The sequence below is a fragment of the Triticum aestivum genome, chromosome 6B (assembly GCF_018294505.1).
Source record: "Triticum aestivum cultivar Chinese Spring chromosome 6B, IWGSC CS RefSeq v2.1, whole genome shotgun sequence".
Classification (NCBI taxonomy): domain Eukaryota; kingdom Viridiplantae; phylum Streptophyta; class Magnoliopsida; order Poales; family Poaceae; genus Triticum; species Triticum aestivum.
Window position 1 is genome coordinate 715,106,153 of NC_057810.1, and position 20,066 is coordinate 715,126,218.

A 20,066-nucleotide genomic window follows, 5' to 3' on the forward strand; every position below is an offset into this window, starting at 1 on the left:
GGTTGCTTTTGACGAGATGCTCTTCCTGTACTGTGCTTCTCTCTGATTTGCCTGTTTTGCACATTCCCTGCTTGTGTTGTGGTCTCCTCTTTCCTTGGTCACGGTCGGCAGTTACCTCAATGTGATTTTGCTTTCCTCACATATGCCTGACATCTCGGTGGCAAGACTCCCCTGACTTGGAATGTTGTATCACATCTTGTGTGTTTAAAGCATGTATCTGTGTTCAAATGCCTGACTTGGAATGTTTAAAGCCTTCAGTCGCAAACAAGTTGGGGTAGACTATGCTGGAGTCCAAATGTTCAAGCATTTTTCGCTGAAAAAAAAAATTCAAGCATTTTGCCTGTGATGCGACCAGTGATAGGTTCTGTTTGGCACCATTGGGGACGCCGGAGAACAGATTACTTGTTAATACTTCCATGGTTATCAGGATACTTATAAAACTTCTTTTACATAGATTACTTGACCAAATGTTCTAAGCTTTCTTCACACTGCACGCTATGTACATATGTTGTTATTTTTCATATGGTGGCCCGGAATTTCAAGCAAAACTAAAATGCTCACTAACCAGAAGTTGAATCCATCCATTCTACAGGGAACTGCAGCACATGCCCACTGGGAAAGCAAAGCTTCATGGAGCCGTCCAAAGAAAAGGTCTAGCTCTGCACATGGTGACTTGCGTTCTTTAGTGTTCCTATGTTCATACTACACTGGGGGTAAATGTATTAGATCTTTTGGTCACATGTTGAAAACTTATGGTGTGACTGTTCTGCTGTGAGCTCTCAAAACTGAAGTACGCTGACCAGTTTTCATCAAGTTGTTAGATCAACAATGAAATGAAGAATAAAATCTAGACCAGACGGATGCTAGGACACTTCAACTCTTCAGTAATATTCGAGGGGAAAATATATAATTGCCATTTGGGTCATGTCTTGCCAGAAAATATATATTGGGGGCCGAAATCCAAAAGAGATGGAAGCCAAAATAGTACTACCTCCCGCCCATAGTAACTGTGATAACTTTGCCGTTTAGTCCCTGGTCTGAATTTCTGTTGTTGTGATTACTTTCTGTCTGCATCCAAAAACTATGTGACAGTTGTATTTTGAGCACTGAAAACTGGAAGTACGCTCACGTCAAAACTGAAGGAAGGCTCAACCGTTTCTATCAACTTCTTATTGATCCATGCGTATTTACAGCAAGATGCAGATTTGAAAGTTGAAATTTAGGGCAGGGCAGGTGAGGACGGAAAACAAAGCTTCTCATGCTCAACTCAAAAGTAAACTAAGATAAACGTTTGAGATCATCTCTTCTTGTTGTTCTTCTTCTGCTTTTGCTACACCATACCACGTCCCGCTGTGGCAGCAGGCACTTCGGTGCTCTCCGTCCCGGTGACGGTTGCAATGTCAATTAGACCTATTGTCTCAGGCTCCTGCTACTGGTGTGTAGTATCTTGGTGTGAGATCTTGTCGCAACTTCCCTTTTTACTGTCCCGTTCATATCGAATGGTGCTTCTCGATATCGCCTTCCATCTCTTCTAACTTGGTCCTTCATGGCCTTAACATGCAGCAACTGACTGTCACGGCTCTGCGTCTGGCTGACAAAATTAAGAGAACTCAACTACTATTAACTTGGTCCTCTAAGCCTTGGTTCTGTAAATTAAATACCATACCATCAATCTCCCGCCCAAGCGTTGCCAACTCATCTTATTTGTTTATGAGGTAGAGTTCAGTTAAGTCCTTTGGTTAGTCATGTATGTCCTCTGTTTTCAGATATGTCTCTTTTCCCAATTTGTTTGTTGTGCTTGGTTATGTCTTCCTTGACTTGTCAGTCATCATCATCATCTTCATGCGTTATTATTTCCAGCCAGCAGCAAGGAGAAAACTGCTACCACCAATGAAACGCAAACTCAGATTATGCATACTACCCCTCTAAAATCCGAATTACTGATAGTGTGCTAACTGATTTCGTCGATTGTTCAAATCATTGTAAATTTCATCCATAACTTAACTATAGAAGATAAATGTGCGAGAATTCCAAGACCATGGCATGGACTGGGAATGTGCTGCTTCTCTCTATTTTGTAAGCAGGGTAACTTGAGACTAGTGACTGGATAGTGTAATCTTTATGGATGATAATGTGACCAAGACAAGGGATGTTTGGGAAAGGTGCCTGTTAGGGCTTGACAATTAGGAACCACATTACGGTTCCCTAAAGCATATGCAAGTTAAGTTAATCACTCTGTCTGTACTTTTCTTTGCTTTTACTATCCAAGTCGTTATAAGCTTTTTTGCCATAACCCCAATATTTGAACAATTAGCATGACAAGACCAATACGTGGACAAGCTTTTCTTGTACACCATACAATGGGAGTGGTCGGTAACTGGCCAGTGGCTAGGATGACAAATCCTGATGATTTTTTTCTGAAACTATCCTTCTGATTTGTTTTGCAGATTGTTGAGCACTGAGAGATAGGATCTCACCGAATCATTTATTTCCAAAGAGAAGGTTGGGAAGGTCCCAACCCCGAGAATTACACACGGCCAAAAAACAAAACAAAACGAGAACAACAGGTTTGCTCTTGACATCCCGGTGAGCATAAAATAGATCAACAGTATGGGTGGCATGAAACGAAATACTAGAATGAATACTCTACATGATCAGGTAGTACATAATGTGTATCTTTTGTCCAAGAGGTAGTAGGACATGGGAGCAGATCCAGTGTTCCTCCAAAGGAGTTCTCACGGCCGGTTGCCTCCAATACTGATAAAGGCACTTGCCCCGCTTATTTCCATCAAAGACTCTGTTTCATGGTACCCCACCTTCCAGATTATTATCAGACAGATACAAATTGGTGAGGTGTTGCAAGCCACCCAGCACTCCTGGGATGAATCCCGAGAAATTGTTTTGCTGAAGGTTTAGGTGTTGTAACAGCCCAAGATTACCAAAAGAACTTGGAACTTGACCAACAAAATTGTTGAATGACAAGTCTAACCACTCTAGCCCAGAAATATTGCCTAGTGATGCTGGGAGATGACCTTCAAAATTGTTATCCTCCAATGTGAGATACCGAAGATTCAGGAGGGTATCACCAAGTTAAATGGCAGCGTTTTCCCAAGCATATTGGAACTTAAGTCTAAAATTTGGAGAGAACACTGATTGTATTTGTACAGGGTTTTCGGGATTCCACCTGATAGCCTATTTTCATAAAGGAGTAAATGAGAAAGATTTGGGAGTTTTCCCAACTCATCAGGAATGGTTCTGGTGAGCTTATTATCGTCAAGCGAGATGTGTTCAAGCTGACTGCTGTTTTTTAGGCTTGGTGGGATTTCTCCGGTCAGATTATTGAAGGAAAGATCTAACCACACTAGATTAGACAGGAGATCTATACCGCTGCGAACTTCTCCTATTAGTAAGTTGCCAGACAGGGATAGGTACCGTAGATTGGAGCAGTTTGTAAGAGTATCCGGATTGATCCCTTGCAGTGAGTTGTACCGCAAGTCAAGGAACTTCAATCTTTGGAGACGGTTGAAAGGAGGTATCACACCGGTGAAGCCATTATGGGACAGTTCCAGTCTCAAAAGGAACGTTAGATTCCCGAGGGACGGTGAAATCATGCCCGACAACGCTAGGTCCTCAAGATTCAGCCCGGTGACTCGCCCTGGGTGCTTCGGGTCACTACAGTCGACGCCCTCCCAACTGCAATAGGGGATGCCGGTGTGCCATGTTCTCAAGGCTTGCCTGGAGTCGTTGGTGATGGCCCGCTTGAAATCTGGCAGCAAGATCATGTCCGTGCTGTTGTCATGGACTGTTGTCGTTGAGGAGGAGCAATGGATGCTGCCGACTCCACAAGAAACGAGCAGCAACGACAGTAGCGTTAGGATGTGGACGAGCCTCACCGGTTGAGTGGTACATTTCACCGTTTCGTGTTGACATGCCATTATGCTTTCATTATGTAGGTGTGTCCAAATTGGTGTTATGGAAAAGACGAGTCTTGGGCGGCATTGGTGGATGTTTGGTGTGATACGGATGGAGCCTGGGCGGCTACGAGCATAAAAAACAAGGCTAACCGAGGTAGGGAGGGAGTACATACTCAAGGAAATCGAAACCACTTTCTCCACAAGGCACTTAATGTATGACTAACCTCATTAAACATTCTTCTTCTTCTATTTACCGTCACTTTCTTATGTATGACTAACCTCTGTTTGGTGGTGCAGGAGGAGAAACTGGAGCGGCCGCTCTCACACATGGAGGCGTGGGAGATCGCCCATACGCGGAAGGACTCCAAGCCTGGCGAGCCCAAGTACTACGGCAAGAAGACCGCGCAGAGGAAGAAGGCCTACTCCGATGGGTATCTGATGTTACATCCTGACACACCTGACCCCATTGCGGCGGATCTGGACGAGAGGGTAGTGGTGGGCATGGGTCCCAAGGAGCACGGCCGGGAGGCGGTTCTCATTGCTGTGATCACTCCTACTATCTCCTACACACAGCTTCGTCGGATTGACCCGAGTCTGAGCCAGCGCACGAGCACGCCCATGACCAGTGCACAGTCACAATCCCTCTTTCAGGAGCGGCAATCTGTAAGTATTTTCCCTCTTATCTTCATTGCTCACTTTATTTTCCGCATTTAGTAGTTTTATGAGTTCCATCATGTCATACCATAGGCCTACATGGAGTACACACGCTAGGAGACCATGGCATGGCACGAGAGCCTTCATGCATACCATCAGGAGAGGGATCGCAGGATGCAGCACGCTCTTGAGGAAATGGCGGCCGGCAGGTTTCCTCAATTGCAACCAGTAGTATCTCCTCCAGCACAACCAAGGCTGCTTACCTTTGAGGAGTTTCTGGCACAGAACGCCAACCCCTCACCGGTTAGTTCATCCCCAATCTATTCGCCCAAATCATATCATGCCTTTCAACACAGTCATATATCCCGTTAACATGTCTTTTCAACATTCAGGGAACCGATGGATCAACCGTTGGTGGTGGTCTTCGCAGCACTCCGGAGTCACGAAGCCCGACCACTCCGATCCAGGGAGGCGGAGGCGGAGGTGGAGGCGGTCTTGGCGGTAGCGCTGCCGCTAGCAGTGATTACTTGGGCTTCGGCGGGCTTGGCGGTGACGACCTCCGCGGTGCTCGGCGTCCTGGCGCTTAAGCCTTTCGGTTACTTGTGTGCTTATGCTTATGTTTCTTTAGATGACTTGTGTGCGGTGATGAAGATGATAAACTTGTGGTCTTTGATGGTCCTTTAGATGACTTGTGTGCTTCTTTATATGCTTATGCTTATGTTGATTGTGATGATGCTTATGCATATATTGTTGTGACGGTGCCGGATGATATAGATGTGTTCTATATGTCTATGTCCATCATATATATCTACCTGTATATTTGAATTGAATTGATCTGAAAACAAACAGAAAAAAGAAAAAATCAAATACAAACTATGCCGACGACTATGTCGTCAGCATAGTGCTGACGTGAGCGCCTAGTTGCTGACACGTGGCAGATATGCCGACGGCCTAGCCGTTGGCATAGTTTGAAACTAAGCCGACAGCTAGGCCGTCGGCGTAGCTGCCACGTGTCAGCAACTGGGCAAAACTAGGGCAGGGCTATGCCGACGGCATAGCCCTGCCCTAGTAGATGCCATGTGGCGAGCGGTCGTTGGTTAGCACTTGACGGCGGCCGCCGTTAGGCGAAAACGTTGCCGACGGCCCGGGCCGTCGGCATAGATGTACGAACTCCGTCGGGATAGGTCCTATGCCGACGGCCTTTCTATGCCGACGGCCCCTCGGGCTACGCTGACGGATATGTTGCCGACGGCCCTATTGCCGACGGGGGCCGCCGGCATAGACCTGTCCCGACGGGAATCATGGCCAGGGCCGTCGGCATAGGGTGCGATTCTGGTAGTGAAATTACGGAGCAACTTTTTTGTATGCATTGTGCATCATTTTTCCAAGAAAATGAAGGTGCGAGTGCTGAAGAACTGACAATTCTATTCCTGTTCACTCTTAAGGAATAATGGAAATTTGTGAATTTTCTTTTAACTTTTTCGACATGACATAGGATGGTGTCCAAACTAGTCCACTCCTTTATCTCCAAAGGAGAATAGAGAAGTATCTGGTCCAAGCTAATGACCGAATCTTGGGTAGAAATTCCAACCTCAGCCTGTCATTGTTGTCTGTCTCAATCAACAAAATCTAGCTGCAACTTGACTACAGGAAAAGTTTGCCCTGATGACAAGACCATACTCCTATATATTGCAGCATAAGAGAGAAGCTGCTCTATCTCTTTTCCATCTGCCATTTCCGACCAACATGATTAAGCTTGCGCTCCTCATCCGAGGAACTGCGTTGCTCCTTTGCCTATTGATCTGCCGAGCAGCATCCACTTCCCATGGTCCAGCGAGTGCATCAAGAGCCTGCATTGGCGACGAGCGAGATGCGCTTCTGTCCTTCAAGGCAAGCCTCCTGGACCCTGCTGGTCGTCTGTCATCATGGCAGGGCGACGACTATTGTCGATGGAAGGGAGTCCAGTGCAGCAACAGAACTGGCCATATCATCAAGATCAGCCTCGGCAGCATCGACAAGTATGGCCACACGAGCAGATGGTTGAGCTTGTCAGCAGGAGAGATGAGCTCTTCTTTGGCTACTTTACAACACCTGAGGTATCTTGATCTGAGCAGGAATTACTTCAACGGCACAAGCATCCCTGTGTTCTTGGCTTCTCTCAAGAACCTAAGGTATCTCGACCTCTCGTATGTTGGATTCACAGGAACAATACCTTCCCAACTTGGCAATCTCTCAAAGCTGCAATATCTAGATGTCAGTTGGAATTCTTTTGATTCGGATAGTTACCCAGTGAATCTTGCATGGTTGCCACGTCTCTCTTCTTTGAGCCATCTCGACATGAGCGGTGTTGATCTTAGTTTTTCCAAGGATTGGCAGATGGTGAACATGCTTCCTTCTCTTAAAGTGCTTTGCCTGAGCTCCTGTGAACTCAATCTTCCCGTATCTGCTAGCATGTCACATTCCAACCTCACACATGTCGAGATACTTGATTTGTCTTATAACAAACTCTATACTAATTCACTCAAGCACGCATGGTTTTGGAATCTCACAAGCCTTGAGGAGCTTTCTTCACTTGGAAGGGGCCATTCCTAGTAACTTGGCAAGCATGACGTCCCTTCAAGTCATAGACTTCAGTGGGAACAAACTTGTGGGTCTGATACCAAACAAATTAGATAATCTGTGCAATTTGACAATAATGAGGTTTAGCGATATCAACACTGGTTTGAGCATAGGGGAGTTCATGGAGCGATTGCCAAAGTGTGCATGGAATACATTGCAAGAATTGTCAGCGCAGGGTGCAAATATGACCGGGATCTACCCATTTGGATTGGGAACTTGACCGGTCTCGCCGTTCTTCAAGCATCTCAAAACATGTTAACTGACCCTCTACCTATAGGAGTTGGAGCACTCGGTAATTTAAAAATGTTGGACATCAGCTATAATAAATTCAGCAGTGTGCTCATGGAGGAGCATTTCGCGGGCCTACTGAATTTAGAGTATCTGGACTTGTGACTAATGACTGGGGTAGTGTAATCTTTATGGATGAACATGTGACCAAGACAAGGGATGTACTTTTCTCTGCTTTGACTGTCCAAGTCGTTATAAGCTTTTTTCCGAATAACTACAGAATTAGAAGAGTCAGCATGACAAGACCTAGACATGGACTAAGCTTTTCTTGTAGATCATACAATAGGAGTGGTCGGTAACTGGCCAGTGGCTAGCATGACATATCCTGATGATTATTTCTGAAACTATCTGATGCGGAGCATCCTATGGTCATCACCATGTCAAGAGTCCATTTGGCAAGTGACACGTGCCACATCTACTTCACATACATAAAGGTGAATCTTCTCCTTTACACGTGTTCACTTGACCCCTTTAAGGATGGTATACTACTTGACATTCCTTCCGTGTGCATGCAAGGTATTGTCGGAGCTTCACACATAGCGAGGATGAGTTCATGCGGAAGAGAACATCTACACCATCCAAGAGGGAAGCCTGGAAGCGGAGAAGGAAGCGCCAAGAAGAAGGCAGTAGCTCCCAGGCGACCCCGTGCACACGGGCCCCTCCGACCCCGTGCCCACGGGCTGTCACATCCCTGGTCCTGGTATGCAGTAGGCTAGCCCTTCATGTGTGCATCATGTTTAACTTTTCAAATGAATTGAAATGGGGATGTTCTAACCCTAGCACCAAATGGAATTCAAATAGGTTCAACCTAAAAATAATTTTAGTGAATCCAAATGGCTTTCAAAAATGTTCATCATTTCTGGAAAATGCTAAGAACCATAACCAGAGGTGTTGCACATCTTTCCATGACATATCTGGTCACTGAATTAAATCATATGTACTTTGCATTTGGGCATTTAAATGCTAGTAAATATGTTAGATGCTCAAATAATTATGAACTTAAGTGTGGGCTATTAGGAATAATCCCAACAGAGCCCACAATTATTTGCAGGATTTTTGGGAACGTTTTAGTATTTTTAATAAAGCCATCAAATTGCAGAAGAAATAGAAAAGAGAAATAAAAATAGGAAAGAACAGAAGGCCACCAGGCCACCTACCTAACCTACCTGGCGGCCCAGCTGCGGCCCAGCACTGTTGGCCCAGCCCAGCAGTCGCCCCCACCGTCTTCAACCTCCTGCTAGTAGGTAGGAGGGCGTGTGCCCGACGCGCGCCAGCACGCACGCGCCACCTCCTGCTTGCCGCTTCACCCCCGCTTCTTCGGGTGGCGCCACGCACGCCCCCTGGAACCCCCTCGCGCTCTCCCTCGCTCCTTCCCCCCCTCCTCTGTTTCTGTTACGCACGGCCGCCGAGCGCAGCCGTCGCCCCGACGAGCACCACCACGGCCACCGTCCATCCCGTGCCTCTCCGATGAGTCCAGAGGAACCTCCATCGCCTTCTGCGTCTTCTACACCAACCCATTTGACCGCGGGAGCCCTGTAGCGTCTTCCTGGAGCTCGTTCCCGACCTCCGGCCGCCGGCGAACTTTCGGGGATTCGCGAGCTCCAGCCCCTCCCCGGCTTCGCCGTTGCCTCTACCGGATCCGCTGTGAGCTCCTCTTCCTCTCCCCCTTCTCCCCTGGTCGCGCCCGCCCTCTAGGCCATAGCTCCGTCACGGCCGAACTCCGGCCGCCGCTGACCTTGTCGCCGCTGCCGCTACGGACGCTGCAGCTTGCGCCCGAGTGCATCATCGTTCTCACCTCGCTCCTAGGAGCCGAACGCACCTAGTAGCTCGTCCGTAGCCGCACCGTAGCCCTGCGCTCGTGCACCACCGAGCTCCGGCCACCGCGGCCGAGCTCCTCGCCGTCGCTACCGGCCACCCCAGCCGCTAACTTCAGTCCCGTTGGATGCGGAAGAGCGCCAGCCACGCGTAGAGCCTCTCCGCCGCTCGTTTGGCCTCCGGAGACGCAAACCCGAGCCGTTCCGCCGTGTCTGACCTCGCCGGCGTCGAGTCGCCGGCGGGTTTGACTCGTTTGACCGCGGTTGACCACTGGTTTGACCTTCCCTGACATATGGGCCCAAGCCCCTAATTAGTTAACTCGAGATTAATTAGAGCTAACTAATTTAGTTAACTAAACTAGACACTGACATGTGGGCCCCGCCCTGCTAACAGCCTGGTTAGGGTTAGTTTAGCACTAACTAACTCAGTTAGTCGACCGAGTCACTGACCAGTGGTTCCCCAGGTCAGGTTTGACCTGGACGGCGCCTTTGACCTGATGACGTCACCCCGACGTCATGCTGACGCATTAATTCAATTACTGGAATTATTTTTATACAGGAAATTCCAGAAAATAACCAAAACTTCTAAAATTCACAGAAATTCAACCGTAGCTCAGAATGAAATAATTTATATATGAAAAATGATCAGAAAAATCCAATCTATCCATCTGTACCATTTTCATGCATGTTAGAACAACTTATAGCTGCTGTTTAGCACAAATCATTTAAATGACATTTAAACCTTCACATATGGAGTTTGAACTTGAATCTTTGATTCAAACCAGCTTCATTTAATCTGGTTGCTAGTTGCATTAGCTCAAACCATAGCATATTGCCATGTCATGATCATGCATCATATTGTGCATTTGCATTGATTGTGTTTCTTTCTCAGTTGCCGGTAATTGCCCCCTCTCGATAGACGCGATCCGACGATGAGTTCGATGACACCGATGAAGAACTATATTATCTTCAGAAGTGCCAGGCAAGCAAAACCCCCTTGTTCATTCCGATACAATCCCACTCTCTCGCCCTGCTCTCTTTTACTGCATTAGGACAACAACGATTCATCTGTTACTTGCTGCGGTAGTTGAACCCCTTATCCTCTGCATGACCTGTCATTGCCACAGTAAATAGATGAAACCCACTAGCATGAGTAGGAGTTGTTTGAGCCCTGATGTGCCTACTCATTCATGCTTGTTTGTCATGCCTGCTACTGCTTAGAGTTGAGTCGGGTCTGATTCATCGAGGATGAATCAGAGGTGTGTGAACATGTCCTACTGCGTGTGAGCTAAGTGTGTGAACACGATTTGGTAAAGGTATCGGTGAGAGGCCATGTAGGAGTACATGGTGGGTTGTCTCATTGAAGCCGTCCTTAGGAACTGAGTTCTGTGTTTGTGATCCATGATTCAGCTACTACCATGCATTGGGCCCTGAAATATGACCCCGCTCGACTTCTTATTCACCCTTGTCCTCTGTCCAGGAGTTGCAAGTAGTTTCTGGTGTTTGTAGTATGCTGGAGGCCGTGCGCAGTGCTGACCGTAGGGGTGGGCTGTGATGCGGTAGGCACGTAACCGGGTAAACCGGGCGCCCGTTTGGTGTCACGGAACCCTGTTCACATCGTTTGGGGCTGTGAGCGAAACTTCGGCCGGATCTCCTCATGGATGGAACCCAAATAGGCGATAAACCTGGACTAGAGACTTGAGTGTCTAGGTAGGTCGTGGTCTACACCCACGTCGGCTTTCGCTTGAAGTCTGCCGAGCACATGTCGTGTGCAAACGCTAAGTGGTGGAAATATGTATGAAGAAGTACACCCCTGCAGGGTTAATATCATCTATTCGAATAGCCGTGTCCGCGGTAAAGGACTTCTGGGTTGCCTATAACAGTTCATAGACAAGCGAAAGTGGATACTTTAAAATACGCAAGATAAGCATGAGTGCTATGGATGGCGTTCCCGTAGGGAGACGGGAGCGGATCCATAGTGGTGTATTGATATGGTGAATATGTGGACTCGTGTGCGCCATCTCAAAGGAGTTACTTGCAGTCATAGTTAGGATAGCCACCGAGTCAAAGCTGGCTTACTGCAGTTAAACCCCACCATCCCTTTGTTGATAATGATGCATATGTAGTTAGTTCTGATGTAAGTCTTGCTGGGTACATTTGTACTCACGTTTGCCTATTTTATGTTTTTGCAGAGAGACTTCAGTCTCGCTAGTAGTTCCACGTGGACTTCGACGTTTAGCTTGTTACCTCAGCTACGATCTTGTGCCCTCGGCAGGATCTAGTAGATAGTCAGGCTTCTAGGCCTTTTTCATTTGTAGATGTCTGTACTCAGACATGATAAGCTTCCGCATGTGCTTGATCTGTATGCTCTGAATGTTGGGTCATGAGACCTATGTTTGTAATATCTCGCTCCTCAGAGCCTAATGAATAAATACTTGAGTCGTAGAGTCATGTTGTGATGCCATGTTGTATTTGCACATATCGAGCATATTGTGTGTATGTTATTGAAATGCTTGGTATGTGTGGGATCTGACTATCTAGTTGTTTATCTTTAGTAGCCTCTCTTACCGGGAAATGTCTCCTAGTGTTTCCACCGAGCCATGGTAGCTTGCTACTGCTCCGGAACACTTAGGCTGGCCGGCATGTGTCCTCCTTCGTTCCTGTGTCTGTCCCTTCGGGGAAATGTCACGCGTTGAGTACCGGAGTCCTGTTAGCCCGCTACAGCCCGGTTTACCGGAGTCCTGCTAGCCCAGTGCTACAGCCCGGAACTTACTCGCTGATGACCGACACGTTCGATGCTGGGTCATGGATGCCTGTCCCTGTAAGTCTGTGCCACTTTGGGTTTACGACTAGTCATGTCAGCCCGGGCTCCTTTTCATATGGATGCTAGCGACACTATCATATACGTGTGCCAAAAGGCGCAAACGGTCCCGGGCAAAGGTAAGGCGACACCCGTGGGGATACCGTGCGTGAGGCCGCAAAGTGATATGAGGTGTTACAGGCTAGATCGATGTGACATTGAGTCGGGGTCCTGACACGGGCCCCCCAGGCTGGCGGTCCTGAAGACCCCGTGCGCACGGGCGTGTACCGTGCCCACGGGACCCCCGTGTCCACGGGCCTCACAGACCCCGTGCGCACGGGCTCATGCGTCAGGTCCCTGGAGACCCCGTGCGCACGGGGCCCCATGTGCGTGGCTGTTGGGCTTGGCCCTTGTATCCCCATCTCGTCCCTCCTTACCCCTTCATCCCTTGGACCTATATATACTCCCCTTCCTCCTCCATTTACACTTAGCTAAGAATAGATAAAAATCATAGAGCTTAGCTCATGTATCTCTCCTTGTGGGATTCCTCTTGAGAGAGAAGACTCCATTGGAGTACAAGACCCCCATTGGAGAAGATCCTTAGGGATTCAAGACCCCCTTGAGGGAAGGATCTATCTAGATCATGAAGCCCTCATCTCCTTCATAGGATTTGGGATGAACTCTACCATGTATCTTGTTTCCCTTTGATTGTTCATGTACCTTGTGGATCTTGTGTGTTTGTTGGTCTAGTGGATGTGTGATTGGACTTGTTCTTGAGTGTTCCTCTTGTTTTCTCTCTTGTGTTCATCTTGTTCTTGGGTATTCCCCCTTCAATTCGTGAAAGATCTCCACTTAGGGTTCCACCCTACAACACTATCCTTTTGATTTGTTTGCAGATTGCTGAGCACTGAGAGCCACGATCTCACCGAATCATTTATTGCAAAAGAGAAGGTTGGGAAGGTCCAAACCCTGAGAATTACACACGGACAAAAAACAAAACAAAACAAGAGTGACAGGTTTGCTCTTGACGTCTTGGTGAGCATAAAATAGATCAACAGTATGGTGTGGCATGAAACTAGAATGAATACTCTATATGATCAGGTAGTACATAATGCGTATCTTTTGTCCAATACATAGTAGGACATGGGACCAGATCCAGTTTTCCTTCAAAGGAGTTCCCACTGTTTGCTTCCAATACCAATAAAGGCTCTTACCCCGCTTATTTCCAACACAAAGACACTGTTTCATGGTACCCCACCTTCCAGATTATTATCAGACAGATACAGATTGGTGAGGTGTTGCAAGCCACCCAGCTCTCCTGGGATGAAGCCCGACAAATTGTTTTGCTGAAGGTTTAGGTGTTGTAACGGCCCAAGATTACCAAAAGAACTTGGAACTTGACCAACAAAATTGTTGAATGACAAGTCTAACCACTCTAGACCTGAAATATTGCCTAGTGAAGCAGGGAGTTGACCTTCAAAATTGTTGTCGTTCAACATGAGACCTGTAAGATTCAGGAGGGTGTCACCAAAGTTAGATTGCAGTGTTTTCCCAAGCATATTGGAACTTAAGGATAAATATTGGAGGGAAGACTGATTGTATTTGAACAGTGCTTCCGGGATTCCACTTGATAGCCTATTTTCAGCAAGGTTTAATGACAAAAGATTTGGGAGTTTTCCCAACTCATCAGGAATGGTTCCGGTGAGCTTATTATCGTCAAGCGAGATGTGTTCAAGCTGACTGATGTTTTTTAGGCTTGGTGGGATTTCTCCAGTGAGATTATTTCCTCCAAGAACTAACGACACTAGATTGGATAGGCGGCCTATACCGCTGGGAACTTCTCCTTTTTTTTTTGAAAAGGAGGGACTCTCCGGCCTCTGCATCAAGAGTGATGCATACAGCCATCTTATTAATGAAGCAACAAAATGTGCGTACATAGTTCCATAGTCTCAAACTTAAAAGAATATAAAGCAGCCCACACAGGGCGCAGAAGGCTAGAAACACGAGCTAGCCAATGAAAGAGCCACAACCGGCTGGCTAAAGAGATAGGAAAACTAATTGCCTATCCTATTACATGACCGCCATCCAAACCGGTTGAAGATATCCCGAGCAACCATCTCCCACCGGATAGACCCAGTAACCAAATGCTCCCTGGCCTCCATCGGAGTGAGTAATGACCATGAACGGATCAACGCCGTAGCTCGGAAGATAACCTGCAAAAAATGAATTCGTGATGATCTGTTAAAAACCAAATCATTTCTGCACAGCCAGACGGTCCACATTAAAGCACAGACTCCAACCCGAATATGTCTTGCTATTGTAGAGTCAATCCCATATAGCCAATTCCCAAATAAAGCATTAATATAATTCGGAGGAGTAATATTAAAAGCGATGTGGACCGTCTGCCAAAGAACCTTGGCCAGCGGGCAATCAAAAAAGAGATGTTTAATAGTCTCATCTCGGTCACAGAAACTACACCTAGTAGGTCCTGTCCAATTACGCTTTATTAAGTTGTCCTTTGTTAGAATAACTTGTTTATGAACAAACCACATAAACACCTTTATTTTCAAAGGTACTTTGACATCCCAGACACTCTTGGAAGTTGGAATGGAGCTTGTATTAATAACATCAATATACATTGACCTGACTATAAATACTCCAGACGTAGTCAACTTCCAGCGTAATTTATCCGGTTGGTCAGAAAGTTGAACCTCCATTAGTCTCCTTACTAACTGGAGCCAAACCTCCCAACGATTACCCACTAAAGACCGTCTAAACTGAATATTAAGGGGGATAGATTGAAATACCGTTGCCACGAACACCTCACGTCGTTGAGCAATACGATATAAAGACGGATATTGAATGGCCAGGGGTGAGTCGCCCAGCCAAGCGTCCTCCCAGAAACGTGTAGTGGCCCCATTACCAATGACAACTTTTGTCCTATTGAACATTAGTTGTTTAACTTTCATGAGCCCTTTCCAGAAAGGCGAATCCATCGGCCTAACTGTTACCTGGGACAACGTCCTAGTCTGGAGGTACTTGCTGCGAATGATTTGCGCCCACATAGCTTCCGAACCGCTCGCAAGCTTCCACAACCACTTACTAAGAAGGCATCTGTTCTTAACCTCAAGATTCTCAATGCCAAGCCCGCCTTGGTCTTTGGGTCGACAGATAATATCCCACTTAGCAAGCCGGTATTTTCTTTTAAGCTCATCACCCTGCCAAAAGAAGCGGGATCGATAGAAGTCCAGTCGTTTCCTCACTCCCACTGGAACCTCAAAGAACGATAAGAGAAACATAGGCATACTTGTGAGGACCGAGTTTATCAAAACTAACCGTCCTCCATATGACATGAGCTTACCCTTCCAGCAGCTCAGTTTCTTTTCAAAGCGATCCTCGATACACTTCCACTCTCTGTTTGTTAGCCTACGATGATGAATCGGAATGCCAAGGTAGGAAAAGGGCAGACTTCCCAACTCGCACCCAAACAATTGCCTATAGGAGTCCTGTTCATCTTTGGCCCTACCAAAGCAAAACAATTCGCTCTTATGAAAGTTAATCTTTAACCCCGATAATTGTTCAAAGAGGCATAACAACAACTTCATATTTCTCGCCTTGGCCAAATCATGCTCCATGAATATGATTGTATCATCAGCGTATTGAAGGATGGATACACCTCCATCAACCAGATGAGGTACTAAACCACCCACTTGACCATGATCCTTAGCCCTTCCGATCAAAATTGCTAACATATCCACCACGATGTTAAACAAAACAGGGGACATAGGATCTCCTTGTCTGAGGCCCTTATGAGTCTGGAAGTAATGACCTATATCGTCATTAACCTTAATACCCACACTCCCTTTTTGCGTAAAAGATTCTACCTGATGGCGCCAAGCCTCATGAAAACCTTTCATACGCAATGCCTGTTGAAGGAACGACCACTTGACCTTATCATACGCCTTCTCAAAATCCACCTTAAAAATTACCCCATCTAATTTTTTAGAGTGAATTTCATGGAGTGTTTCATGAAGGACAACCACTCCTTCGAGTATGTTTCTGTCCGGCATGAAAGCAGTTTGGGATTGTTGCACCACAGAAAGCGCAATCTGTGATAGCCTGTTCGTCCCGACCTTGGTGAAGATTTTGAAACTAACATTGAGAAGGCAAATTGGCCTGAATTGCTCAATTCGCACACCTCTGTTTTCTTAGGTAGCAATGTGATAGTTCCAAAATTCAACTGAAATAATTGAAGCTGTCCAGAGAAAAGATCATGAAACATAGGTAACAGATCCCCCTTAATAATCTGCCAGCACCTTTTATAAAACTCCGCCGGAAACCCATCCGGACCGGGCGCCTTGTTGTTTTCCATTTGTGCAATAGCATCAAACACTTCCTTCTCCGTAAATGGGGCTAGCAAGATATCATTTTCAGCAGTCGACAGTTGAGGAACATCCTTAGTCCGAGACTCATCCAAGGTTACACAATTAACCTCTGGTGGTCCGAATAACTGTCTATAATACTCAGTGATGTAAGTTTTAAGATTATCCTGCCCAACAATAGTACCCTCATCCTGCTCAAGTTGGAAGATTCGTTTCTTACGGTGCTTGCCATTAGCAATGAGGTGAAAGAATTGAGTATTAGCGTCCCCTTGAGTCACCTTGTGGACCTTGGCTCGCAACGCCCACTTCAACTCTTCCTCACGGAGCAGTTCTTTCAACCTCTTTTCAGCCTCATGTTTAACCTGGAGCTTAGCAGGCAGCAGAATCATAGATTCGGCTTTGGTATCTAGGGCCTGTATAAGAGAAAGGAGTCTATCCTTCTCAATCTTATACACCCCACTTAGGTGCTTAGCCCACCCCTGTAAGAAGCTTCTTAAATGTCTTATTTTATTCTGCCAGCGCTCAACCACCGTCGTACCTCCTACCCCCTTAGCCCATTCCCTGGCAACGAGGTCGAAGAACCCTTCACGTTCGAACCACGCCATCTCGAAAGAGAAGGTGTTTTTGTTTCCCACATAGTTGGACTCCCCAGAGTCCACAAACAGTGGTGTGTGATCTGAAATTCCCCGCGTTAAAGCTTGCACCGTCACCAGAGGGAACTTCTGCTCCCACTCCACGCTGGCGAGAACTCTGTCAAGCTTTTCATAAGTCGGGTTAGGCAACGCATTAGCCCAAGTAAACTTTCTACCAGAAAGTTCTATCTCCCTCAGGTCCAAACTCTCAATAATAGTATTGAACATGAAGGACCATCTCCCGTCGAAGTTATCATTATTCTTCTCCTCTTTCCTCCGAATGATATTGAAATCACCCCCGACCAACATTGGAAGCTGTTCGGACCCACAAATCCGAACAAGATCCGCCAGAAACTCCGGCTTAAGTTCGGGCTGTGCAGCTCCATACACCGCCACCAAAGCCCAGTCGAACCCATCAACTTTTGACCTAACCCGAAACTTAACCGCAAAATCTCCCATTACCACACTCCTGACCTCAAGGGAATCGCATCTCACTCCCAACAGGATGCCTCCCGATCGTCCTCGTGGTGGTAGGCAATGCCAGTCGAAATCAACACCACCCGCAAGAGAGGAAAGAAATTAAGGAGCAAAATTGTCTCTTCTAGTTTCGGAGAGAGCAATAAAATCTAATCTATGCTCCAAAGACGCCTCAGCAAGAAACCTTCTTTTAGCCAAGTCCTTGAGACCTCTGCTATTCCAAAAGATTCCTTTCATAGTTCATCATGGAATTTTTTGGCCGTGCGAATCCTAGCACTTCTACGTACCGCGGATGCTGGATACACCTTCCGCTTCCACTTACGTTTAGGTTTGTCATTGTCCACCATCCGGTCCTCATAACCGGGCAGTGGTGGTTGAAGGACCTCAACCTCTACGTTGGCCTCCTCCTCGTCTGACTCATTATAGGTTGGTGCAAGGTCCGCACACAAGGTGTCTAGCACTCTCACTCCCAACGCATCGATCTCAGCGTCATTCATAGGTCGCACAGCCGCTAGGTTGCGAATGGTTTCTAAAGCGCGGTCCGCTTCCAGGTCCAAAAGATCATTAACCGAGTTGGAAATTTCAGCATTATTATCCCCCAGCGAAATCCCTACTTGATTTGCATTATGAATAATCTCATTCGTAGAAAAATGCATAATGGAATTGGAAAGATTGACCGACATACCGGTAGTGGCCTCGATACCACGAAGCTTGGCCGCCCTCGAAGCGCACCTCTGCTGCATGTCGTCAACCTCTGGATGATCCAGGAGGCGGGAACTCATCCGCTGCCCCTCAGAGACCGGGTCAGGGATCCCGCCAAAAGCAATAACCTCCTCCCGAGAGGCACCAGTCGCGAGAGGAATTGACGGCCGGCTCCCACCTCCGGCGGTGTGGGGGGCAGGTGTAGAAGGTGCCGGTACCACCCGTCCGATCACCCCCTCCACCCCGACCCTCCAAGCTGGTGGAGTCGTCATCCCTCCAGCCGTGGAGGAGGGAAGACCCGGGGTCGCCTTCCCCGGACCCCCTCCAACCAACGCAGCGGAAGCCACCTCCGTCGAGGCCGAAGGGGAGGAGTGTGGGGCCTCCTGCCCCATACATCCTCCCGCAGAGCCAGCCAGCGCCAGCTTAGCAGGCGTCGCCGAGGCCACCTGCCCCAGACAAGCACCCACCCGCCCGACAGAAGACGTAGTAGCCAGTCGCCCTCCCGAAGAGGACTCCTCCCTCTTAGGGGCCCTGATCAAAGCCATCGAGGGATGAGGGACCGAGGTCTCCTGCCTGCGGCCCTCCTCCAAGCTCGTAGTCATGGCCTGCATCTCAGATGTGTCAGCAATATCCGAGGGAGGCGAGATCACTAGCTCCGGACCTCCCTCCACTCCAGGAACCTCCACACTCGGACCCTCAAAGTCCAACGCAGGTAAGGAGTGCTCGAACACCTCAGAAGACTCCACCCGCTCACTCCAAATTCTCGGTGGTGCCGAAGCTGGCTGAAAGGTACCAAACCTCAGAGTGGTCGTCGGTACCGAAGATGGAGGCGCCGTTTCCCCTCCGGTGGTCTTGACCACGGACCCCGGTCTCTCAACCTCTCGACCAGAATCATCTACCGGAGGCTCCTTACGCCCCCTATCATCATCCCCCTCGTGCATATCAACATCCACTGTAGCAGGTGTGTCGGCAAACAAACTGTCATCCTCGAACTCAATCTGAAGGTTATACACCTGTCCGCGATAAGCCCACTTCACCACGTCCGGAACATACTCAATGTCCAGGATACTGACAAGGATGCGAGCCACACCCTGAGCTCTGGTGAAAGCCATATCCACTCGCTCGGGCTTTCCCACCAAAACAGCCATACTAGCAACCACCCTGGCATCCTGCAAGGGCCTGTGTGGAGCCCCCGAAAACCGCAACCAGGCCTGTGTAAGTGGCTTACCCTGAGGCTCACTCAATTTCCACTCGTGAAACTCCAAAATGCCATTAGTACCTGGCACCTTACACATCCCGAAACTCAATAACCTCTGTAGATCCTCCACCGATGGAAACTCTACCCTGAACGAGTTTGGCTCCAGACTGACTAACTCCCATAGGAAGTCCCCCGGTGCCAGCTCCCGGAGCCACTGCACAATTTGGGCCTCAGAGACTTCACCTTTAGTCACTTTCACGATCCCAGACGTCATACTGCGTACCTCATCCAAGACCTCCTTCTCCACCGGAGACTCAAAAAACGTGAGCTCTGAACAGAACACACCATACATCATAAGATTAGGTAACTGCTCTCTCAAAAGCGGACAAGCCCCTGACTCATGATCTGGCTTACCACACGTATCGCATAAGGCTGCCACACACTCAGCAATGAAGTGGCCTTTATTGCCACAGCGATAGCATAACATTCTTTCTTTTTTTCGCGCATACTTTGCCGCCCTGTCCAACTCAGTCTTTTCAGAGCCCTCCACTGACATAACCTCAACCTCGCCATTATTGGCAGGAAC

At 47.7% G+C, this 20,066-nt stretch overlaps 1 protein-coding gene, 1 long non-coding RNA gene and 1 pseudogene across 2 annotated transcripts; 2 read left to right on the plus strand and 1 right to left on the minus strand.

Moving 5' to 3' along the window:
- Positions 1 to 2,802: 2,802 nt before the first annotated feature.
- Positions 2,803 to 4,143, minus strand: LOC123139728 (LRR receptor-like serine/threonine-protein kinase EFR; annotated as a pseudogene).
- Positions 4,144 to 4,217: 74 nt separating this feature from the next.
- Positions 4,218 to 5,235, plus strand: LOC123135118 (uncharacterized). Its single transcript, XR_006465828.1, has 3 exons — positions 4,218 to 4,577; positions 4,662 to 4,871; positions 4,961 to 5,235. It is a non-coding gene; the product is annotated as an uncharacterized lncRNA (long non-coding RNA).
- Positions 5,236 to 6,314: 1,079 nt separating this feature from the next.
- Positions 6,315 to 7,160, plus strand: LOC123139729 (receptor-like protein EIX2). Its single transcript, XM_044559456.1, has one exon. The coding sequence runs from the start codon at positions 6,315 to 6,317 to the stop codon at positions 7,158 to 7,160; it is 846 nt and encodes a 281-aa protein (XP_044415391.1).
- Positions 7,161 to 20,066: the final 12,906 nt, after the last annotated feature.